Source organism: Grus americana, chromosome 5, assembly GCF_028858705.1.
Source record: "Grus americana isolate bGruAme1 chromosome 5, bGruAme1.mat, whole genome shotgun sequence".
Lineage (NCBI taxonomy): Eukaryota > Metazoa > Chordata > Aves > Gruiformes > Gruidae > Grus > Grus americana.
In genome coordinates this window covers 5,076,998-5,103,077 of record NC_072856.1, presented here as the reverse complement: position 1 = coordinate 5,103,077, position 26,080 = coordinate 5,076,998, and the positions used below count along the sequence as shown (strand labels likewise).

General features: G+C 39.3%; 1 protein-coding gene across 2 annotated transcripts in view; it reads right to left on the bottom strand.

Moving 5' to 3' along the window:
- The window catches only part of NELL1 (neural EGFL like 1), a 291,418-nt gene that overhangs the window by 240,184 nt on the left and 25,154 nt on the right, over positions 1-26,080 (bottom strand). For both annotated transcript variants that reach the window (XM_054827828.1, XM_054827829.1), the window contains exons 3-4: positions 25,432-25,582; positions 10,119-10,289 (exon numbers count right to left, since the gene is read on the bottom strand). In XM_054827828.1, coding sequence (XP_054683803.1) covers positions 10,119-10,289; positions 25,432-25,582 — 322 coding nt within the window. The remainder of the gene's footprint in view (positions 1-10,118; positions 10,290-25,431; positions 25,583-26,080) is intronic.

The window sequence follows — 26,080 nt, the reverse complement described above, 5'->3', positions numbered from 1 at the left end:
GACCTAAGGGATATCCCAAGCCATATGACATCATGCTCAGCAATACAAGCTGGGGGAGAGGAGAAGGATGGGGGGACATGTGGAGTTAGGGCATTTGTCTTCCCAAGTAATCATTACATGAGATAAAGGCCTGTTTTCCTGGAAACAGCTAAACACCTGCTAGCTGACGGGACGTAGCACATGAATTCCTTATTTTACTTTGCTTGTGTACACAGCTTTTACTTTACCTATTAAATTGTCTTTATCTCAAGTGACTTTTCCCCCTCCTCTCACTTTCATCCTTCCGATCCTCTTCCCCATCCCACAGTGGGGGCAGCAACTGTCCGGTGCCTAGCTGCCTACCAGCATTAAACCACAACAGCAACCTTTTTCTTTTAATGGTCTTCCTGAAAGTCCATTTTGACCTGGTAAATCTGAGGTAAATAGCATCTGGTTCACGGTCCTGGCATTGCCATAAAACTTGCACACAATCTACGGGTAGCAGAAGCACAAGAGGAATGTACTTGTCACTGTTTCTGGTGACGATGCCACCTTCAACCATATTCAGCCTTCTTGGCTACAGCGGTGCATAAAGTGGTGTTTGGGTGAAAAGAATGCCTCATCTTAAGTGCTGAGGGAGAAGTTATCTACATACACAGACTTTTCTTATAAAAATCAATGTTCACAATTCTCATAAATTCATGTGAATTATCTTTAAACATCTCAATATAGAGATGAGAGCCACATCCTCAAACACCACTTTTCAAATAAATATCTGACTCACTAAAGGTATTTTGGCATCTTTTTACCACTTGCGAGCAACTATCACTATCGGAGTACCAGAGCACAAAACACGTAACAGTAGGATGTTTTATGATGCACACAAGTATCCACTACAGACAGGGAGACAAATCCACTTGTAAATGAACACAACACAAACTCACAGGGTCACTAAAAGACACCCTTTAACCTCTGCAAGCTTTGAATCAGGTTCAAAACCAGAACACTGAATGAAGCAAACTGTTAACAAGAAAACTAAAAGCACAGCATGCTCATTTATTACCATGCCAAACATGATACCAAGAGCTCATCTCAGATGAGCCAAAAGTTCGGAGTACATCCCAGATGCCAAATACCAGTAAGCCAAGACTGAGCAATTAAAAAGCGATTCTAGAAATAAGAGGGAGAAATTAATTCAATGGGTTCTTCCAAGATCGAAAAAGAAGAAAAGCTCTTCTCTCACAAATTAAACAAGAAGCCCTTAGAGCGAGATGGATATGAGATTAAGAAAAACTATATTAAAGTATCTATGAAACAAGCAGTAAACAATTAAGCCTATCTTGCATCAGAAAGAAAGAGGGTAAAAATGTGGATCATAATAATGGCACAAAGCAGCAATGGTACTTCAGGTCTTGCAGCAAAATTAACCTCAAAATAAAATTCTACCAGAACAAAGAGGTAAAACCATGGTTACGTGGCTTAGGTCATCTCCGTTTTGTCATGGGGGGAGGAATCTAAGATTACCATTGGTGTTTGTCACAAGACATTTGTTGAGTGAGAACTGGCAGTGCTGAAACTTTGCTTCTATTACATCTACCTGCATTATACAAGGACGTGTCAATGCCTGGCCCAAGATCTGTAGCACACGGGTCTTTGCAACTGGCATTTACAGCAGAATCTGAAGCACAGTAAGCTTACAGCTTAGAAAAAGCCCTTTTTCACAAAATATGTGCAGCCTTCCTCTTTTCTGTCTCATTCCACTCTCAACCCCAAAGTTGCTTTACCAAATACAGTAAGACAGGTGCAACTGTGAGAAGAATCAGGCTTTTCATTCCAACTCCTTTCTGCACTGTTACAAAAAAAAATTTTTTTCAAAATGAAGCCAGCCACAAGCAACCTTTCTACTAAAGAGCTTCTTTCCCCCCCCCCCCCAAAAACCATCTGCTGAGAAGTTAATTGCCTTACAGTGTATCTTGTCACAGGATCATCTCATCAAGGGGTTCATGTCATCACCAAATGATGTGTATAATCATAAAATAATCTCATCCATATTCCAGAGCCAATTTCCTTTCGTGACTGAAGGTAACCGCAGGCTGAGGACCACAGGCTTCGCTTGTGATCACCTTGCCTTTCCTGCCACGCTCCCGACAGAGTACTCCCACGAGTGTAGCCTCAGCACTGTGCAAAGGCACGCAGCTCTCCCCAGACCTGCCACTTCTCCCCATTAGCCACTGTCTCTGTAAGCCCAGGGAGGGCAGACTCTTTCCACGTTCCTCAGTTCTTACCACAGGCTCATCAGATAACCCACACATCTCCATTTTCCCATGGTATTTTTCAACTGCCTGGTTTAGCCTTGGTGGTTTGAAAGGTAATATTGCACTCTCTCCATAATAACTAATTGGCCATGACTGAGAAGGTGTATGAAACACACAGTAAACATAGAACAAGCCATTATATTGGTTCTAAAATTAAGTTTTGATGGAAACTGCCAGGCAGACAGATAGAAAAGCACCCTCCAGGGACAGTACTCAGGTTTGGAGCTCATTTCTCACAACATCTGATGCACTGGGGAGGTGAAAGCATGGCTCAGTTGAAGTCAATGAGAGTTTTCACTGCAGACTTCACTGGGGCTAGGATTTCACCCCAGGGACACTGCACAACACATCTTTCAGTTGAGTTTAAGGTAAGGGGCTGGCGTGACACAGAAAGATTCAGCTTTCACCTTGGTGCTCCTTCGATGTATCATTACATCAGTAATACAGATCACAATAATGGTTCTTCACATCACTGAAATATGTAAACTAGAAGCAGTGGCCAATATCTGATTATTTATTTAAAAAAAAAAAACCCAACAAAAATAAAACCCCAAAACCTCACCTTCACTAGTAGCAGTGGCCAGTATCTGATTTTATTTTTTTTTTTTTTTTTTAAACTTCACCTTCTGAAACATGAGACTGGACTGCCTTTGCCATTGTCTCAATTAGCATATTTGCAAAGCACCTCTCGCCCACAGCACAGAACCAGAAACTCAGACATTCCCACACTGAGTACTGAGCTGACTTGACCCCCTCACACACTGCAGGACCATTCAAACATAATGGAGGCCTGGACAGAGCTCTCCCACACACAGGTAAGTCTGTAAATATGCCAGGTGGCTCTGCGCAACGCATGAAGTGAGAGAGGACACCACACTGCTGCTGCAGCAAGATCTGTGCCACCACCTAACACCCCGGAACCACGACTGCCACAACTCACAGTGTTTCCAAGCCTTGACACCTTACACCTCTGAGCACCACACATGCCCTAGCTCTCCATAGCCAAGGAACAAACGTGACTGCTTCTGCACCACTGTCTGCCATTAAGAGTGTCGTCAGTTTACTCTGTGCCCAAGTGGTACAATGATGAGACTGTCAAGTTTTGGATAGTAATAAATGCAATCTCCACCTCCCTGCAGTCAACTTGACAATTTTGACAAGACTGGATTTCTAAAAAGAATTACCTTTTGGGAATTATTGCTGTTCTAATTTGTCAAACAAAGGTTAAACCTCTTCATAAAACTCTGCGCTGGTCTCACAGACTTCAGCAGTCTCAGTCCTGTTTGCTCTGTTGCCCTCTCGCACCCCACAGCATCCAGGAGGTTTCAGATCATTTGGAAAGACACTGAACTATTTGCTTTATGGAGACTAAGATCTCAAGTCAGCTTCTGAATAGTTCAGAGGGGTTCTCACCTGCTCTTTGGCAAAGGTCCAATGCTTTTATAGAAGTATTTAACTAAAATTATACTACCACTTTTTCAATTCAGCTCCAGTATGACCCTATATGACTTCCAGTTCTAAACTCCAGAGTTTAGCTAACCACTTCAAACAGAAGAGTTCATTTATATTTTGGATCTCAGTTAATCTGCCTGGCTGGAGCAAGATAATTGTTTTTATAATCTGAAAGGAAAAAAAACCCAAAACATTCGCTCTATCTGGTTGATTCTCAAATTACCACGATCGCTTCTCTGTCTATATGACCCCCATCAGCACTCCAACAAATGAAAATAAAATAGACCCAAGCAACAGGAGACTTCCCCTGAAAAATTTCCACAGAAACAAATATCTAGATGCGTTTCAAACTACGCAGGCTAAATTTTCAGAGACTGCTCTTAAGTAAATCACTTCAATTTATGGGTTTATTGCTTTGACATTAAAAAAAAAATCCTACATGTGTATTGGACCAATGCAAAAACTATGTGAGAATGGGATAATACACCTATTCACACACTTGAGGAAATGACTAAATCATTTGAAGCTTGCCAGTCTTGATTTAAGATTACTTCCTCTATCATTATCCATCCTCTCTCTGACACACCCATAGCATAAAAACACGATGAATGCAAGATGCCAATAGTAAAGCATAACACATTATTCCTGCTCTGTTGCAGTCATCAACCTGTCTATCAACATCTTCAATTCACTGGAAAGCACCGCCAGTCTCCTGTTCTAAATCAAAAAACAAAACAAAACAAAACCAAACCCCAAACATCAAACAAAAAAACCCACACCACTGTTAAGTCTCTATTCAGCAGCAGTTGGGCTTTGCAGCTACCAAACTCTGGCTCCACAGGTCCCTAAAACCCAGGAGAGTACCACAAGCTCCCATTCAGACCCTTAACCAAACCTCCAGCAGATGCCTGCTCCACACTGAGCAGGAGCTGCAGCTCAGCACCCCAGGTATTTGCGCTGACTATAAGTGGTTGCTGCATTTTAGGAGTGGTCAAAGGATCCAAGACAGCCTGGCACAGGTATGGATTGTTATAATTTGTTTTCTATAGTACTTTTTCAGCACTTTCATAAATACTCATGGCTTTCTCCCAATTCTATCAATGCAGTATACAAAGAAACTTCCAACTGATTCATCTAGGATGAAAAAAATAAATTTTCATCATAATTAGGGACTGGGTTAAGACATCACCATTCAGTCTTCGATCACACTCACACTACCATTCTATCCATTTGATGAAAAACCCTGGCTATTAAAAAACTTCTTTAAAAAAATAAAATAAATCTTTTCTCAACTAATGCTGAATGCATCCTGAATATTTCCTTGCAGCTTAACTACAATTACTGTAATGATACAGACCTGACAGCAGCTGACATGATATGCCAGCTGGAGATCTCTCTTATGCTGAAAAGTTTCTAGCTTTTCTGTCAAACAAAAGGGACAATCGGTAGGTGAAAATTAACTTCCAATCCATAACACCAGAGATCTGAAGTTGGGTGCACCTGTAATGCACAATTATAGCGCTCTACCCAAGTAAACATTTCTCTGACAGCTTCTGCTAGAGCTTAAAGAGTGGAGAACCAATCTAGGTCACAAAATCATATTCAAATGTTGAGACTAAATTACCTAGCTGTATAACACTACCACCACCATGCCATCTTCTCTCTCAAGAGAAAGTGTTTTACAGTAAGTAAAGCAGTGAATCCCTCTTTTTAAATACATCCCTTAACCTTCTTTAAATTTATTACATTTTAATTAAAGTCATAGAACTTTGTTTAGATAAGTGGAAAACCTCAGGTTGGCAGCCAGAATATCTTATTTATAAGAACTCAGAGGTCTTGGATTCCCATATTTAGATTACGTTGCTTTAATTTATTTATTTTTTCAATTAAAAAGTTCTCACTGCTCATACATTTTTTATTCCCTAATGCTCTGTTCTATCAGGAGAAACATTAAAGAAGCAGACAACATGTTTTTTCAGTTGGAGACTACTTCCTAGCCTGCTCCAATTTTATAATCTATTCTCTTATGCTCTTACCAACCCCCTCCATCAAACAGCTAAGAGTATCCATCAAAACCACAGGCTGTGTTCATAGTAAAAGGCACTCCAGCACATATTTTCACTGGAAAGCATTAATTTTTGCAGCAAAGTGCCTTTCTCCCTTTTACACCCGCAGACAGAGTTCAAGTAAAGGAATACTGATACTGTCTGAACAGGTGAGTACCTTTGTAGCAATATGGTCGATGAGAAATAAAACAATAAAAAACATACAGCAAGTCAGCCTTCAAAGCTTAGCTCCCCAGATTAATTACAGACACTGAGAACAATTTGGAATTTGTATTTCTTAAATTGTCAGTAAATACATTTTGATACAGTACCTACCACCTCTTAAATTGTAGGGTCCGTGCTACTCCCTCGCTCTTCTCTTAACGCTATTAAATGTAACATTTTTCTGTGTAGTTACTGTTGTAGGGCGCAAGCATTGCCGTGGACGGTCAGGTACCACGGGCAGCATTACAGACTCTACAGTTGAGACTAATTCCCAGTGAAGACGAACGCCAGCCTTTGTAGGCCTATGACAGTCTCCTGGGGTTGCAAATCTCCTGACAACATAGGTATGAACAGCGGGATCCTTTACGTCTGCTTCCCTAAGAGGCCAAATCTGGGAAGGCGCACGGCAGAGTTTATTTCATTATATATTGAGTCTTTAGTGCCACAGGTTATTTAAGAACCTGCTGACAATGACAGTTGCTCTAGTTTAACCTAAACACTCACTGGAAAGGCCCTGACAATTCCCTTTTCCCTAGAGCAGGGGAGCACAGATCCTACACATAACCACTATTTTGAAATAAGATTTGTTCGCCACTAGTGGGCTCAGCATTGGAGATGCGAGGAAGTAACAGCAGCATACTTAATTTCCATGTTACTTTCAGCACAGGTTTTACTTGTGTTTCAGTTGTACATTCATAATTTATACAGTCTTTTCATTTTTCTAAGCTTTCGGAACCTTACTGGAATGTTAAAAGCACGTTAGCAAGGACAGCCGATGCTTATTATGCCAGTTGTCAAAGATGTGACCCTGGCTAGAGGTTACTGCCTGGACTCAGCACAAAGGTTCTCCAAGTCAGGGAGAAGAGTCCAGTGACATTTAACAGGTTTTTAATCAGGACTCTACTGTCTCTCCCTGTGTCAGCATCTCCAAGCTCCAGCATCAAACTTAGCTACAATTCTCACTCCTTGTGCTCAAAGAGCACCAAAAGGAGCAAGATGCAGCAGGAGCTGATTTCAAAAGACCATGTACTTGGGCAAATATACCTACTTTCGTATGTATGCCTCCTCCACCATATTACCTCTCATTAGAACAGAGGCAATTACACTGTTTTAAAGATGACTCTTAAAAGCACTAAAGGCTTTTACTAGTTCTCAAGTACTTTTCCCTAACCTATCCAGGTCTGAAAAACAGAGTCAACTTTGAATTGAATCCAAAAGACAATCAAGCACCAAATGTCAAAGCAATTTTACGAATCAGAGTAATGTGGGTGATAAGGTTGGGAAGAATAAAAGTAAATTCAACTATCTGTTTACAAATTAAAAGTTTCTTCTCCAATGCTTTCTCATCCACTGCAGTTTTTGGAAGCCAGAGACTAGCTTTGGGTATCAATACAAATCCTGTAGCAAAATTAGGTTGTGGCTGGATATTTTTTCCCAATGCAAACACTTCCAATGCACTCTCGGATACAGGTTAATTGTAATAACACTGCATTCACAAATCACTCAGAATAGCCTTCCAAACTGATAACATATTACCATAACCCTAAACAAAAGGAGCAATGCATTTATACAAATTTATAATTCATAAAATGCATATCTGTAAGGAAGCAGTGTTGCAACCCCCTTAAAGAAATCCAGTAGGAATCGAAGGGATTCACTTTGCTGGTCTATTTTTTTTTTCCTTTTTGCTTTGTTTTTATTTTTTACAGGGGAGAGAACAATAAGAAAAAAAAAACATAGAACTTCTTTAACTAGATAAATACACTTCAAGTTAAATTCTTGTTCTGATGACACCAAATCTCTGCAGGAGGTGGGACAGGTGGATCTATCGACTGCAGTCGTATTCTCTTCCCCTGTGACTGACTTGTTCAATTAAGTCTGCAGAAGTGTCACTTCTCATTAGGCATCCTGAACTCTGCTGAGAGCCAGTGGCACCACACTAGCCTAAAATAGTGGCATTTACATGTAAAGTCTACAACTCTTAGCACTGGATTCTGTGCCTACTTTCAGCTGCAGTTTTCATAACACTAACATGAGGAAGGCTTAGAATTTTCAGTAGTGGTCAGAAGTACCCCTCATTGGCTTGCTCTTTATTTTCACATGTTTTGACATTTATTGCAGCGTCATCAGAAAAAGCTGGTGCAAAGGTGAACAAGATGCTGACTCCTCTTCTGAGTGCAAAGATGTAGGAAGTTAAGATATAATAAAGGAAACTATAACATCAACATTCACAACATTCTCTAATTAACTGAACAGAGATGCTATAGCCGAATGAGGAACTTAAAGACTTTTTTTTTTTTTCATTTAAACTTCTACTATGATCTGCCCTCAAGTCATGCTTTCAAAACTATTTGCATTACTTTTCCACAGGAGTTGTCATAAAATACCACAAATACGCAGCCAAATAGAGGCATTTAGGTATGGATTTATGCTGGGAGCAGCCTTGAGATGTACTACCTTAAGGGACACTTAGATGGATCAGCCCTGTTTAGGGCTACCTGACAGAGACGGCTATACACATTTATTACCTCATATGACAGCACAAGTCATTCCATAATTGTATTTATCTATTGCTGCCTGTTGGTGTAAAGAAAATCAGGTCACAACCATGGCTCTGGGCAGCTCTCTTATCCCTGGATAGACTTCTGCACCAGGGAGGCGTTTTGTGTTGTCTTCCTTTCACATTGTGTGGAAGAAGGCAGCCAGTAAAACACTCTGCCAAAAAAAGTCTTCCTAAAACACAGTTGGTGTTAATAAAAAAAAAAAAAAAAAAAAAAAAATCCTAGGAGATAATGAAGAACCTGTCCCAAAACCCAGTATGCCAATAAACAAACAAAAAAGCATACTGTGGTAGGCAAAGGAATAATATAACAGATAAACAAATAATGGTAAGATAAATAAGTCAGACAACTGAAATGAAGATGTTCTTTACAAATTGTAGACTTCACGCCTCAATGAAATTAAAATTGCTCTAAGCCTTTAATTGCTTCTAGGGTCCAAATAAAAGGATTCAATAAGCAACCTTCCTTCAGATTAGATTTTTACTGTCAGTAGTTAATGCAGTTGCAGAAAACGGTTGTTACTTTCTTCGCAAAACACTATCTCATAATTGCTTTGGTAAAAATTAAAACTTTTTCAAATGTTTCAATAACCACATACTCCCATAACACTCACAAAACTTTGTTCTGCCCACCTGAACAAAATGAAGACTTAAGAAATATATCTGCTACCATCACCCTATCCACTTAAGTACCATAATTCCAAAATGTATATACCTATCTTCTAACTGAAGACAAAGGACATTTTCATATTAATTTCAGTGCAAGAAGACACAAAAATAGTGGTTCATTTTCCTCATTTCTAAAGACTATCTTGAAGGTCCCAATTTCAAGTTTTCTGAGTTTCCTCATCAACCACTAAGTTAGCAAAAGCCAAAGTCTTCAATACATTGTGAGATCAAGTCCCAAGGGAAGAGAGTTTCTAGGGAAGAGAGATTCTAGGTTTGCTGCTTTTTATTCCTTGAAATCCTGACAATCTGCCACCTTGCAGTCTTCACAACTTCTAAAGGAAAAAAAGTGCGCTGACAGACAGAATACCCTTCAGAAAATAAAAAGCGCCATTTCTAGACATGCAAAAAGAAGCTTCCAGGTTTCTCAGAAGTTTCCAAGTGGGGCAGCGGGTGGAAAAATCGGTAAAAAGTGCATTGCTTGATTATGCAAGATAAAATTAAAATGCCTCTGACGCATCTATCTATTCTTCAAATTTTCACGTATGCTGAATGAAGCAGTTCACAACATAACAGACTGCACACCAATCTATCACGCTTAAATGCAATCACAGTCAAACATAACATCAACTAGTGCCTAAACTACAGAGATGCATTTAATACTCCCCAGTCAGCAATCAACCTTTTCCACACTTGTTCATAATCACTATGAATTGTTTTATTTTAATGCTCTGTTTTCCTTTTCTTATCCCAGGGCAGTTTACTGCGCGCTTTTTAAATTAAATATTTAAAAAAAAAAATTCTTTTCCAATTTTATTCCTGTATGTAGAGTGTATTTTTTTAAAGAAATACAAATTACTGAACAGATTTTCTTACCTGTTGCAGTCCACGTGGAGCAGAAGGTGGGATGCACTAAGTGACACGGCAATCTTATGCCACTGTCCATCTGCCAGACGGTACGGGAACACCTCTGTTCTTGACTTCCCGTTAAACCTGTAGTGATATCTAATCTCATCTCGTAGGCCACTGCTCTCCAGTTCAAAATAGCTGTATTTAAAATACGAAGAAGAATGAGTTCCATTTTTTTGTTTATTCACTGCTTCTGTCACTTTCTTCTTAATTCATAGACTTCTTTAAGCAAACACCACATGGAAGGTCACAGTCTACAGAGGTTACTCAGCATGGATTAGCTACTAGTTCATTTTTTCAAAGACATAGAGAGACAAGGCTATACATTCAGTGCATCACAAAAACAGCAATACCATTTATGCAAAACCAGCTTGTGTTTAAATCGCCATTTGATAGCCCTGGAAATTGAAGTCCTCTTTTTACCCATAGAACAGGTTAAACTACAAGAAAATGATCCTTTTCACCAAAATGTTTTGTGTGAACACAGGATTTGTAGGAAATGCAAAAATAAAGAACTGTACATATCATTACCAATGAACAAACAAAAAGCCATTAGGATAAGAAAGCACCAGGTGATCATTAAATTTCTATTTACTATTTGCAAATCCACTTTTTAAAAAACTGTTTACTTTTAGGACTCCCCTACATGCAATTGTGCTTAACTCCTTTTCTGACTTTTATTGTTACAGCCATAATTGTTCAGCTTTACAAGGGAACCAAACCTCCTGCCTAGATTAGGTGTCTCAACACCTGGCATACACAATCCAAACCTCCCGACAGTTGTCACCAGAGAACAGTCATAGGAGAGCTAACAAAGTACGGCTATTCACTGGCTTCATGCCGGCGGGGGGAGTCAATTCTTTTTCTCGAGTGAATTTAGCCCTTATAGGTGGTAGCCCATTGACATTGTAAATAGTAAAGCCTTCTCTTGGACCTCAGATCACACAGAGTATTCACAGCATATAAAATCAAGGCTCTCTGGATATAGAAAGGAGATGCAGATCTCCTTTTATAGTAGAAAAACCTCTACAACTAGGTGGAGATGTTAGGGTGTCCAGCTAGTCCCTACTTGCGTCTACCTCCACAGCGTTATGTTTTTCCCTAGTAGACAACAGCAATTTAATATGGCAGTTGAAAGATGAGTGCTAGTTTGGGGTAAAAAAAAAAAAAAAAAAAAAAAAAATTACAGTAATGAAATCCACTTCCAAAAAATAAATGCAACACATAAAAATTAAATATCCAGGTGTCGATTTTCATTTTTGCACAAGCCTTTTACATTGCTTGGCTGTACGCAGACCTTAATAGCCAGTGCGTACAAGTGTTACACGAGGTGCACGTACTTCATCAAGAATGGCTCTTACCAGTGAATTGGAGGCTTTTTAGAACATAAAAAAAAATGGAAAAACAGAGTTCTTTGAGACCAACTTACTTATGAGATAAAACACTAGCTGGGAATCTGTGCAAAAGATCGCAGCTGACTGGGAAGGGGAACATCAAGCCAATAAATCTTGACCAAAAGAGAAACTCAAGCCCTCCTCCATCCTGCCAGTGTCTTGCCATTACATTTTTCATGCAACATATGAGCATTATCAGGTCACCCAAATCAAAGACTCAAGTGGCAAAGTAAAAACAGTCACAGGCAGATAAAGGCAAAACCAAAACAGAATGAAAACACAGCAGGCATGCATACAAATAAAATACATGCAGTACAGAGCATGAAACACAAGAAAGGCTGGTGTGGTGAAGGAGCCGACTGCTTCGTGTACATAAAGACACAAGAAGGGCAGAGAAACAGGAGTTTTCTAAAGGGGAGAGCAGAATGTTGATTAATGACTACCATTGCCACTACCCATTAAAATACTTAAATTACATTCATAAGAAATCTGGAGAGGATTTTTTTTTATTATTTTATTTTGATGCTCAGTAAGAGCACAGTCAATATACAGAACATACTGCTGCTGGTGTTTCCAAGCCAGGAAATCACTAGGACAAGTACTGTCAGTGAAGTCATAGTTACAAAGTTAAACATTTCATAATTGCCATCTGCTGTCAAAGCACAAAAGGAAGTCATTAAAGAGACTTTCTTTTCCTCTTGTTCAGATAAACAGCAGCGAGGCACAAAACTTCAAAAAATGAGGGAGAGCTACATAACATTCTAGTATCTCTCTCACAGACAAAGTATTTGTATAAATATATCTATATATTTACATGGTTGATCATAGAAGCTTAAGAGCCTGAGCAAACCAAGCTCCTGTTGCAGGAAGCACATCGCTTCCTACAGTCATTCTTCATAATCTCCGATAGCCACAGAGCTAATCGCTTACTACACAATGTTTTCTGTGTTAATAAAAAGGCAACAGTCCAGCCCTGGAAAGGTCAGTCAGATACTGTACTTAATCACATCTCTGCTCTATTATTTGAACAGCATAGGCAATTGCAAAGCAACAGCTTCTCATCTGACAAGCTTCAGCGTCAATAGTTATTTCAGGACTTAAAACAGCTTGTTGCTTACACAGTGAGATCGTTGTCAATCTCGTGACTAATTTATATAATACAGAAGTGACTAGCTAAAATTTACTGTAAAAGGCAGTACTAAGATTTTTATATATGTACACCTAATGCACTGCTAAGTGGCACGGGATTGAATAAAACACCACATTTTATTTCTTCAGTGACAGGAAGGGAGGATGACATCAGACAAGTCCTGCACCTACTTTTCTCTACCCTTCCACAAGTGCAAATCAGCAGCCGTTACGCTCAGACATACGTCAGTAAACCAACAGTCAACAAAATCCCAACAGTGGAAGCTGGCTGGAGTAGCCCAACATATATTTACCTCAAGTATTTAAAAAATGCTAAGCCATGTAAGCCAACAGTCTGTGGACTGATTTTTTTTTTTTTTTTTTTTGGAAGATGCACAAATTCACATCGAGATCTCAACTACACACGTACTTCACCATGTTCACAGTTTAGAAGATGTAGCTGTATTTTCTCTACCAGAATATAATTCATGTGCAAATAGCTTTCTCAATAGCAAACATCATCTTTTCTTTCCTCCTCCCACCAGACTCTGGAGGAAAGCCTCTTCAAAAGCAATGGCATAAAGTCCATTCACTCCTGGAAATAAATGCACCTGCTCTGTGTTCAAATTCTAATCTGCAAATTGTGGAATTGAAGACAAATAAGTGGAAAAACATAAGCTTAGGCAAGAAATCCTCAATCTGTGAGAAAATAATTAGTAAAGCCAGAGAAAATAAAGGGATTTTTTTTTAATATCTATCTCATCTTTGATTTGAAATGCCATTGCACAAGTTTTTATCTACTATAAACCAACAGGTAAACAACGGGGGGAAATTACCAGAAGCTACCATACAAGAGGCAGGAAAATGAACTAATCTCTAACAGGCGTTTTGTAGGTACTTCCCAGTATTTTGCTAAGAAGAAGAAAACATAGGAACAGGAGGAGTCAGGGTTCCTGAAAGGACTGCACCATCTGGGACTGGCTGAATAAACGTATCATCAGTAGGCAAGAGTGAACTTTCAATGCTGCCATGAGATCCATAACAAAAGCCCAAGGGAGATCCCCGAGTGTTAACAACTAGTTCTGCTTCTGCATCACATCTTACGACACCTGTGTGTCAACTGGCTGGTACAGTCCATTCCTTGTTACGCTCCTCAAGACTTTTTCCAAGAGAGAGAGATGCGAGACAGTAATCTACTTGTCAACGTGTTAGCACCAAGTGATGGTTTCTTATTTTATTTGTTATTTCTCAATGAGGATTTATTTTTTTATATCTTTTAAACAGGCGTGATCAAAAGTAACATGCATTTTGACAGGTGAAATTCGCAGAACACATGTATTAAGAAAGCTCGCTGTTTATGGAACAGCAATACAATATGACCTTGGCTGAATTTTTCCCACTACTAGAATTTCCATATTTGCTAAGCATGGAAGCTACTGCTGGCTTCTTTTATACAATTATAGAATTCAAATGCCTTTTATAGGTCTGTCTGCAGTCTCTCATTCAAATCCCAATGTGTAAGAGAAAAACCTGTTGCTAAATTCAGATCAATTTTATGCACATCAAAATTTGGGATATCTCAAGATCATGCAATGTACTTTACAGGACAATATTATTCCACAATCAACTCAAGATGCTTTACAATTCATTTTGACAACTTTTGCAGTCCCTACATACCTCACACGTGAATATTGTTATGAGAGGATAAAGCCTGACTCAGTGATGTTTAATGCTTTTTTTTTTTTTCCTCCTCCTTATTTCACTTCCAGATCAGGAGGAAAAGGTGCCTAAAAGCATACTGTAAATTGGAAACAGCTGCTGTGGATGTAATGACCAACAAAATTGGAAAAGTCATTATCAACATTAAATAAGAACATGTAAGACACCTGAAGCAGAAAAAGCAAAGTATTTCTATAACATGATTTGGCTTAATCTACCATCTGCGTTAAAGAAACATATTCATCTGTTCATCACATCAACCACAGCAGTGATCTTAACCTGTGACAAACACCACCACATTTCATTCAAAGACTTTACTGCTGTCAGATTGTGGAAGTGGCCAAAGGAGAGAGGACTCACAGACTACAAATAAGATACGACCCCAAGAACAACTCTGGGATACACGTCCTTCTGAATATCCTTAGTGTACACAGCTTCCCCCCCCCCCCAATCTTTACGAAGTTAACACCTATCACAAGACACTAAAATATCCCACAATGAAGACAGGGCACCATCTGGTAAGCACAATACTGATTAAATGCTCCAATAAGAGCTCTAAGAACTAAAGCAAATCTACTTTTTGCATTAAATTCTGGAAATCTTCCCCTTTATCAAGTTCAAACATAAATAGAGTTATCATTCTGACTTTACAACTTCCGTCATCCCTGATCAAGTGCCAAATGAAGCCCCACAGCCTCTTTCAAGGAGCAGCACCAGCACTTATAGCAGATGCTCTTAGAGCTACTGAACAGATGTCCCAGGGCAAGGCAGCAGGCACAGATGGCGTCCCTGTGAATATGTACAAACTTGGGGCTTCCATCTAGTCAAAACACTTGTGCATCTGCTTAACATTGTGTGAGAGAAGGTCATAAAACCGCAGGAGTCTGAAGATGGAAGCAGCATTCACCTTGCACATGCTGCAGCAACACTACGATGTTAAGTCTCTCAACTGCTGGAAAAAAAAAAAAAATCACTGCCATAATAAGAATCGGGCTGTTATTGAACAGAAGCTTCTGGAAAGTTCTATCAGTCTGGTCAAGGCACAATTTTTTTTTTTAAATAGTAAAGCAAATTCAAGGAAAGTTCAGAGACCAGCCCGCTTGATGTCACCAGCTACAAAGTCAGGAAGCTTTGGCACAAATTTGCCCGTCTGGACACGGTTGTGCACATAGCTTTTTCATTTCACAACAGCATCACGCCAAGCAGAATATCAGAACATTTAATGATGTTTAATGATAAAAATGGCTTCAGGCAAGACTGTGCTTTAGCATCTTTGCAGAACCACTTCTTGATGTATTCAGAGACAAACAGCCAACGAATCTGCATCCATTATCACACAGATTTCAGGGATTTTCATTCTACAGAGATTCTGTGATGAATCACAGATCATTACACTTCCGGCCTTTCGCTGTTCCTTACCACGGACTGAATCTGTGTACACAGCGGTACACACAGCACATGGTTACTTTGGTTGTGCTGCCAAGCGGCTCAGCCTGGACAGGCACATAAAAGAAACTGAGATCTTGTTCTAACGCTCCCCGGTGGAAAGCAAGTCAGGCCAAGAGCACGCGCTGGGTGCGCTATGCCGCAGATAAGCTGGCAGGCATGTGCCCAAGTCCATCGCCATTGTCAACGAAGCCATATAGAGCAAAAGCAGTTTGCCTCTGAAACAAGAGAGGCATCTGACTTCAAACAAAAGTAAACACTCACCTTGCTGTTGTCACCACGGTTCTCTATGGATGCAAAACTAGAACAAGTTACAGCTGTCAAGGCAAATATTTCAGTCGCTTCCACAGGCACTGTTCTTGTTACCCTAGTTATAAACTGACAGGGTAGGATCCTGAGCTCTGAAGCATTACGCGTTGTCAGACACTGGATTTTGAAGAAATGCTCTCACACGCTCACGTGTACATATCTAGTCCTCCACTACATATGCATACTTACAAGCCATACAAAGCTACTTGTTACAGGTAGTTTAAATATGGATAGATTGAGAGGCCGCACAACAGAACCATACGTGGCAAATCCTCACTTAGGTGGCATTAAAGACTTACTACTGTGGCAGAGATTATGTACTGATATCATCAAAGCTTATGAGCAAAATCGGACTGACATCAGGTAGCACAAAAGGTGTCATGAATAGAAGAAGGATCACCTGTGACAATGAAGGTATCGTGCTGAAAAATCAGATTAACTTTCTACAAAAGAAAATGCAAAAGCCGAATCCCGTATGTTGCGCAAAGACTTTATCATCAGCTACTGCATTCCAAAAGTACTCCTCCTACACAAGCAAATCCAAAATAAGCCAAAACTTAATACTAAATTCCTACAAATCTCTCAAGCAAAAGCCTGAAAGTTCAACCTCACTGTGCTGTTGGCTACCTAAACAGGATTCTTTCAAACATTTGTATCCTTTCATTTCAAACAAAAGGAACTAAATCCAGTCAAACAACTTTATTTTTCCATTCAGACGACTCAGAGGACAATGGGAATCATGTTATATCAGCCTAGCTTGAAACTTATAGCAATAAAAACCCCCACACTAACATATTCTATAATAAACATTTTGTCTTTTGTTCTACAATCTTCTGCATGGCAGCTGGGCATGCAAGCTGCAAGGCATTAAGCATTTATGATGCTCAAAATATGCATGTGTACTTGCAACTAGGCAAAGGTCATCCAAATACAAATGTACTTTCTTCTTTGATCATATAAAGAAAAAAAAAAGTAACCTCAACTTCTGCCTGCCAGCTAAAAGACAGCTTGAGTCAGAGCTGGTACAAAGCAGCTACTCATTTTCATGGCATATGTTCTAAGGATTGACCTTAAGCATTTTCGTTTCCATTTTATACGTCTAAAGATCTCTTCACCATGGCTGCTACCCGCCTAATACCTGAAAAAGACCTAGCCTCTGCCTTGTTCATAGTAAACCAAGTAGGTAATACCACACCGCAGCTAAAAATAGTACTGCATCTTAGCAGGTTTCAGAGCCAGCATGGTCAGCAGGACAGAAAAGAGTCTATGATTTGAAGCAATGTGAAGTCATGACTCCTTAGCTGCTACCTCTAAAACATACAAAAAAAATTTTAAAACCCAACCCGACACATATATATGTGTATGCCCTGATACACATATAGACACAAACACCTGCAAGAACCAAGACATCTCTACTAAAGGCAGGTATCTGCAAGAAGTGGCCAAGTAATGGGAGAAATTTGATTTTGTTCCCTCACAAAAGCAGAAGTTGGTCTCGCAGTAAGGGATGCAGGCTAGTGGTAACCACTCCTGAAAGAGACGGCCTCACTCTCCTGCCTGCTTATTCCCACCTCATCCTTTGCATCAGATTTAGCCATTCAGTTGCAATAAGGCATGTCAACCCAATGAACTAGTCTGACAGAAAAGTAACCTGACAAAAGAAAAGAATAATTTCTTTACGTATCGCCCCTCCAAAACCAGGTCACCTTGTACTCACACTATCACTGTAACTCTAGCAAGGAACGCAATCCACAGTTACAGTCTGAAGTAGTCCTTGAAGGGCTCATCACCCACAACCCTTGACCAAAGGTTAGTTTCCCGAGTGCACCAGTGGACCATTTGCAGTCCACAAAGCATTTGTATCTGAGGACTTTCTGAATGAGGGCTGTTGATTTTTTTTAAGGCTAACCTGGGATGCTGAGCTGGCATTAGCTCAGGGATCATTGTGGATACGCAGAAGCCTGGAGCTGCCAGTATGACCAGAGAGCCCCCAGCGGAGCTGTAACCAAAGCAGAGCATAGCCCCGGTCCCCCCTCTCTCACGCTCATCACTGCAGCAAGAACTCAACTCAGGGGATCCCCAAATCCACAATCCCTAAATACCAGATTTTAATAAAACTAAAGAGGATAACATAGCCTTTTAAACTAATGAGGTCTGCCACCTGAGTCAATCTACAATATTTGAAAACAAATTACCTTAACTGCTGTGTCCCTACAAGAAAGGTTCTTCCCTCTGATCTTGCTCTCAAATTCAGCAGCTTTTCAGTGATTTCTCATGTTACGACAAATTTCACGCATTTCTGCTACATTCCTAGCAAAATAATCTTTTCCCTCCCACTCTCTCAAGGCCCAGCCACACGTCTGCTCCCTGCTGCTCTCTGGATGCCCTCAGTCTTGCCTGCCTTGCAGGACTACTCCTTCCCCTCCATCCCTCACTGCTGCCACCTGAGCACCGGCAGCTTTCCACAGCCAGCAGTCATTAGAGCAAGGACTGCGACCCTCCTCCCTTTCACAAGGCAGTACCTAGAGCAAGGAAAGCAGACAGGCATCCTTATTAAACTGCAAGCAAAAAATGAAAACCAGAGACATCACCCAGCCTAACGTCCAACCAAGCAAATGACCATCTATGAATAAAATGTTGTGAACATCTATCTTATTAACTGGGAGAGTTACATCCTTGATTTAACTAGTTTGAGTAATAGTGTGAGTACAAGCCCAAATTCAGTAGATGTAGTTTTCAGAAAGTTGCCTTCAGTCTAAGTTTGAGACATTTCAGGGCTTTGCCTATATCAGAGGGTCATAAAACAAGCAAACAAAATAACCCAGCATGTTGGAGAAGACTCCTGGGGGACCCACACATCCTGCTCCTGGCTGACCACAACATTTCTGCACTGTCCAAATTCAGTTTTAAAGAGTTTCAAACTGTCAGCCATTCTGCTCCAATCGCCAACAAGGTCCAATCAATGTGTTTCAACAGCTGGTTATCAGCAGCATGTTAATGCTTCAGAGAGACAACCATTGTCAGCCTCGTGTACATAAAACACCTGCTCTCAGCAGGGAGCCACAAGATGGAAGGTAGCTCCTCAGGCAGTAAGTCCTCTTTCACAATACTTAAATCACTGAAAGATGTATAGAAAATAACAATTCTGCCTCGCTTTCCTCTTTTGCATACTTTAACCCCAAGCACAGAAGCAGGTGGGCCCAATTCTATTTGCATTTGCATCTCTAAAGACCTTTTGAGAAGAAAAAAAATTCTGGAAGAAACAAAGCTCACCTGCTTATTGCACCGGGGCGGGGGGAAGTGTGGGGCAAGGAAAAGTGTGTAAATGCCTCATATATTTCACATCACCTCATTCAGAGCAATGGAAGTAAGGCTGGATCTTTATATTCTCTGTACAGCTATCCAGTTTAGCAATTCTGCCTATAAATATTAATGAAGATGTGACCTTTACCCTAAAAGAAAAAGGTTAATGGATACATTTGCAGTTTTTCCTTCCCTTTTTGAATACTGGGCATCTTGGAATCCAGTATGTGTATACACATCTTGCAGAGAATAATCTAAAACATAGCATGGAGTAAATCCAATCCTTCAGGTTTACAACTAGGGTCAGAAGTCACTTACATAGGTTTCTTTTCATTAATTAGGTTTCAGAGTTTAATTTAACCAGCTTGTTACCCTTTTGTGTTTATAATCAAACATATTATGGCCTGGCAGTCTTTCAACTGTTATTTGTGAACATACAGCTTTCTATCTATTCCTCAACAGTCTCAGAAGCTGTTTGTGGTGTCACTGGGTGGGGGGGAGTATTCAACAACATACAAGAGTGCCATGCCTGTTTCCCCTCCCCACCCAAAACTTACTTGCTAGGAATAAAAATCTTTCACTATGAGCCTGACACATTTAACAGAATTCCCCTGAATATTTATATCAACACAGCTTGCTGTTACATAGTGAAAGACCAAATTCTTCACTCAATAAATCCATTTCACCATAGCACTACAATTAGTTTACAAGTTTCCAAATATTTGGTGTGGCATAAATTTTGTGAAGTTAAGGTTCTAGACATAGGTTATAAGAATAAAAAAAAAACCACCAACCAAAAACCCACAACACACAAACCTCACACACACAAAAAACCACCAAACCTCAGAAAATGTAGAAAAAATAAAGTTTTTAGTGCTCCCTCTGAGAAAATCTTAGATACATTAATCTTATGACTCACTCCCTAGGTCTATCATGGTGAGATCTCCCATTTTGAAACACTCTTCAGAAAGAATGACAACACATGGATAGAAAGCTAGTCCTAATAAACATGGAGCAAACAGAGAAGACAGACACAGGACACACACAAAATAGTAGGGAGGAATAAGAATAAGCAACTTGGCATTTTACAAAACAGTTAGTTTTTTCATCCTGCCTCTTTAGTAACCAGTATGAGTAACAAAAGAAACAAAGACTTCTTTGGGAAGGCAAGGCAGTGTGGGGAAATAGCACACAAGACTCTGGGACCTTGAAAAATGCACATAAGGAAACCTTGAGGAGAAGGTCAATAAGGGTATTATCCTGCTTCTTACGGGTAATTCATAGGTAACGGCCCCTCTGCTTACTAGTCTAGTTTTGCATATTCTGCGTTACCGTGTGCAATTTCTCTGCTTTCCACAAAAATAAACCAATGGTTAAGAAGAAAATCTTTCTTTGGAGGGCAGCTTGTTACAGAGCCAGTAAATACCCAGCAGGTTACTTTCAAAAAGTCAAAGGGAATTTTGCCTGATGAAGGATAAGAAAACCTGATCCAGAGTTATTACCTCCCACGTAATGGCCAGATGACGGCTTAGAGGCCAGGTGCTGCTTTATGTGTAACGTACTGTAAAGATTGAATTTCCTCTTCTTTCCTTTAAGTACCAGAATCCCAGCTGATGTGTACTTGTGCTACTTGTCTGATTTGAGGATGTTCGGATTTGCACATTAGCAGTAAAATCATTCTGGACTCAATACTTCCTGACACCTTAAGGCCTACAATGCTTAGACATGAGTAGTGGTTCTACGGTGGCTACCTCCAAAAAAATCCCCAGCAATTAAAAGGTCATTATTGAAATTTTGGGCAGTAAATGATTTGAAAGCATTATAAGCTAGTCAGCAGGGTGACCACTCACCAAAAGAATGCTCGCCATTCTTTTCCAGGTGCTTTATCCATTGTTTCCAAGCACCAAAACTCTTAGAATGCATTCCAAAGTACACAAATCCTTTCCCACTCACTGTAATTCACTATTTTTATAGACAAAGTACTGGAAGAGTTTACGGGTAATTTTTTTTTCTTTGGAGCAGGGAGGAGGGGGGAGCAAATTTTCACATCAACAAGAACAGAAAATATTACAGCAGCCAGTTGCTTTTAAGTTGTGCTTCAGAGTAGTCAGTTAGCTCCTCTGGTGAAAGCCAGTATTTCAAAGAACCCTAGCCTGGGTACCTGAACATCCTTGATAGATTTCTCCAGATGCTGATCTTGGCCAGCAGTGAGAAGGAACCATCAATATACCTCCAACCCAGCGAGTAAACAGCACAAAGACAATGCTAACTCAGTCTAATTTATTTTCTTGGGCTTTGGACCATGCAAGGCCAGAGCAGGCAAGAGGCAGGCAGACAACTCTGGATGAAACTGTGCTGAATCACTGTTGAAATAAAGATTCATCATGAGTGAGAGTTTAAATATCTTGATGGCCTTTTCCAAGCGTTTTGGTAGTCTGAAGAGTCAAAAGTTGTGAGCAAAATAGCTCACAAAGATCTTCTAGGAAGAACTGGCTAGCATAATTGTCCAATAAAGAAAATAGTTTCCACGTTCTGCGTCCCCAAGTAACATGTTTGTCCATCCTATATTACATTTTGTTATCTATAATTTAGAAAAATAAATTACACTCTTCAGATTTACCATTGTATTCCAGATAACTATGTACACAGTCTGCATTACTATCAGACAGTTCAATTAGACTTAATCTGTGTTAATTAAGCTTTCCATTTTCCAAGCGTATTTTAATACATTTGGATCATGAAAACAAAGTCTTTATCATCATTAAGCTGATTCAACAAGATAAAATATTAACAAAGATGTATTTATCATATTTTTAGTATAAATCCTGTCCATCAAATGATGATACAAATTAACAGCAAATCTCTAATTGTTGTGAAATATCCATTTAGTATAACAAACCAGCATACCTGAATTACTGACTTCAAGGAAAGCTGTATTCATCATCTTCTAATACCTCGTCTATTATATTTTTGTCTGTTATTTCTGAAGATTTAAGATCCATTTACCTACTTATTTCTAAAATATCCTACATATCTTAGTTTCAGAGTTCAGTGCTATTAATGGAAAATAAACTCCTGCTAAATCTTACTAGAGAAATTAAACATAAACCCAGCATTCTATGTATTACTACCTTGTAAGTTTTCACTTATACCTTATGGTGATCATCTCCACTACATACATAATGCAAAACTGGCTTTTGAATTAGTTATGCTGTTATGCTGGCACATGTAACTTAGCATATATATATATGAGTGTGTGTACATGTACACACACCTTTTTGTTGCATGCAATAAAACCTATTTGTCAACTGTTAAATCTGTGCACAACAAAAAAGACATCTCCCATAAAGATATGAACTGTGGTACCAACAGCTAACACAGCTTCTTTTATTCAGGTGGTGGTGACCTCCTGCATGTTCTGAAGTCTTGAACTTTTAATTTTGCCACTTTTTGGTACGCTGATAAGTTAAAAAACATTATGTCCTTAACTACAATAAATCCTATTTTGTGCTTAAGGGAAGAGTTCTTGGCTTTTCCATAGTCAAAAACTATACTCGTTAGGTAATAAATGTACCCTTATAGTTGTTCCCATAGGTTTTAATCATACTGAAACATAACGATATTTCCTACTCTTCTCTTTGCATTGTCTATTTTCACAGACACATAGAAGGTTCAAAAAAGCTTGATAAAAAACGGGATGTCATCAGAACAGAACCATGATAATTATCAAAAGCTTAGTAGGAGCAACAATTCAAAAAAGGCTTCCCAGCATGTCAAGGGCCTGCACCCATTTCAGTACACATACAAAGCTAACGAGTCACATGAGCAGTTAGAGAAACATCAAAAAAATATCAAGCTGAAAGTTCTGCTATTACGCTGATCATAATGTATAAATGTCCTCTTCAGTAGCGCCCCAAATCTCTGCTCTCTACTCTTCATCAGTGTTAAAAAGTATCCTCCCCACTGTCATCTACTTTATTAACTTCTGTCATCACATGCTTATGGGTTTGAAAGCACTATCCTTATCAAGGTCCAAGTAGGAACTTAAGAAACTAGAGAAACAAACAGTGACCCTGTTTTTAGTGATACACAATGAGTCCCGAAAAGAAGGATAATTGCAGTAATGCACCTGACATTCAGAATGTAACAGCAGTCACTAGCAACACTGGACATGTCTGTTTCCACTCTTACATCGAGCTACAGACTGAAACTACTTCAGTTACTACACAGAACTACGAAGGTTTAAGTGAGTCTATTACCTAATCCTTCAACTACATATATATTTTTAAACAGATTACTATTAATTTGGAATACTAGAGATAACCTTAGTGCCAAGAAGGACATCAGCAGCACATTTTGTTCAATCAAGATTACTCCTGCATAGCTCATCTCTCTACGACCCTCTGTCCCTGCCCGTCAAGATAGAAGACTTAAGTAGCTAAACTCAGAAGAGGCCATATCTAAAAATCCACGTGCCTTGCATTGTATAATCATTGCTGCCCGTAGAGTTTGACCTTGGATTTTGCTGAGCGCATGCATGTGTCCCCACACATCACAATGTTCCTCTGTCAATGGCTCTCCTCAATGTTCTTTTTCTCAAATAAAATAAAATAAATAAATAAAAATCCCTTAACATGGCAAACTGATCCTGTTAACCATGACTTCAGAGAGCTGCAATGGCCTGAAAAAGCTTGGAGGAATTAAAAAGTCATGGCAAAAGGAATGATGGAGCAAGACATGGAAAACAGGAAGAGCTGGAGGGAGGGATGCTTGGGTAATGTAAAACAATATTCTTACATATTGAGACAATGGCCTGGAAAATGAAAGAAGGAATAAAATAAAAGAAAGACACCCATAAGAAAGTAGAGGTGACAGAAAATTACGATGATAGAATAAGGAAGTAGCAGAGACCTTCCCTTAGCAGTCCTTGTCCGGACATCTCTGCTGTTGCACTGGCAAAAGCCATCATTGATGATTTGGTCATAATAAAACCACTGCCTTCTCCTTCATATACTTTCTCAACAAAAGGTAAGAAAATTGGGCGCACGGTTGTGCATCACGTACATGATTAACAAAATTAAATACCAATAGGATTTTTTTTCCTAGAAGAAATGCTGCAGAATGACTGGTATTAGATTTTAAATGGGAGCAAAGAACGTCCTATTATTTGTATCATAACAGAAAGTCAGACTAGATACAAAGGTCCTTCAAGCCCTAAGAAATTATGAAAAAAGCATTCACAAGTTACAAGTAGGAAAGTATGTAATGCAAGACACACTCTGAAACATCAAAACATCATCGAAATCGTATTATGGGCCACAACACAAAGTACACTTTTTGTTTTTAATAAACTGACGTCTGCCACTATAATAGCTAATGAGAGAGACCTCTTTTTCCTCCTACACTGATAACAAAAAAAAAAGGAGGAAGGAGGAAAAGAAAAAAAAAAAACCACACACACGAAATAAGAATATACTGTATTTACGCCAGGAAGAAAGCATACACATCACCATACAGAAGCACAAGTAGCTTAATTGCTTTAATAGCTTAATTGCTGAATCCCAAAGAAAAAACAAAACATATTATTTTAAAATGTTATAAAGCATAGTGAAGCAGGAAACATGTAAGTTTAACTTTTATGAAAAAGCAAACTCTAAAGCGCATATGATAAACTAGCAACGGAAACTGCATTACAAGGTTTGTAACTTCCAAAGTGCATTGTGTCTATACTACATTGGTTTTGATCTTTCTGGTTAAGTTAAATTAAGGTATTTTACAGACCAGGATACATAAATAATGCATTCCTCCTATAACAAAAACCAACCAGCAAAAAGTAGAGAAATGCAAACTACAAAGAAAGGCTTTAACTTACACGTCAGATTTTACATCTACCGTTTCAACACATTGTCAAAATGGACCACTGAGCACTCAGCATCTTTTTTTGTTGCTACTGCTACAAGAGAGAAACAATTTCCTCTTACCTGTGCTCCAACTCTCGGATGGACAGTATAACTCCAGAAGTTGATGCCTTCTGTTGCAGGGTGGCCAGAAATGTGAACTCACTCTTATTCCGGAAGAGCTGAAACAACTTCTCACTCACATGGGGTGCTGCATGGATTTCTCTTTCTATATCTAAGAATTTTATTTTTAAAAAAAAAAAAAAAAAGGAAATAACAGTCCAGTAAAAATGCTAAGTCAGAAAGATTCAGACTACATTTTTCATTTTCCCATCAATATTTTTCATTTTTGAGAGTCATCTACCGTGCTCCACCACTGCATTTGTTCAATGAAAAAACCCAAATGCCATCTCTGTCAGCATGCCCACTTGTCACTTTGACAAGTTCACAACTGGTCAGCTACTGATTTTCTGACAGAATTTTTAACGGCATGCTGAGCTATTTGTGTCTGCTGTGAGCAGATTAAGTTGCTGTAAATAAGGTGTACTGCAGTCAGATAAATAGGCTCCTAAATTCTGAGAAATCTCAGGCACTGCCTCTCCCAACACAATTCACCAAGCTCCAATTTCAGTTTTTACCACTGACTCCGTTACCACCTCTCCTTCGTACATCAGAGGAAACCCGTCCTTGCAGTGTGTAAGGCAGAGATGTATTATTGCTAATAATGCTATAT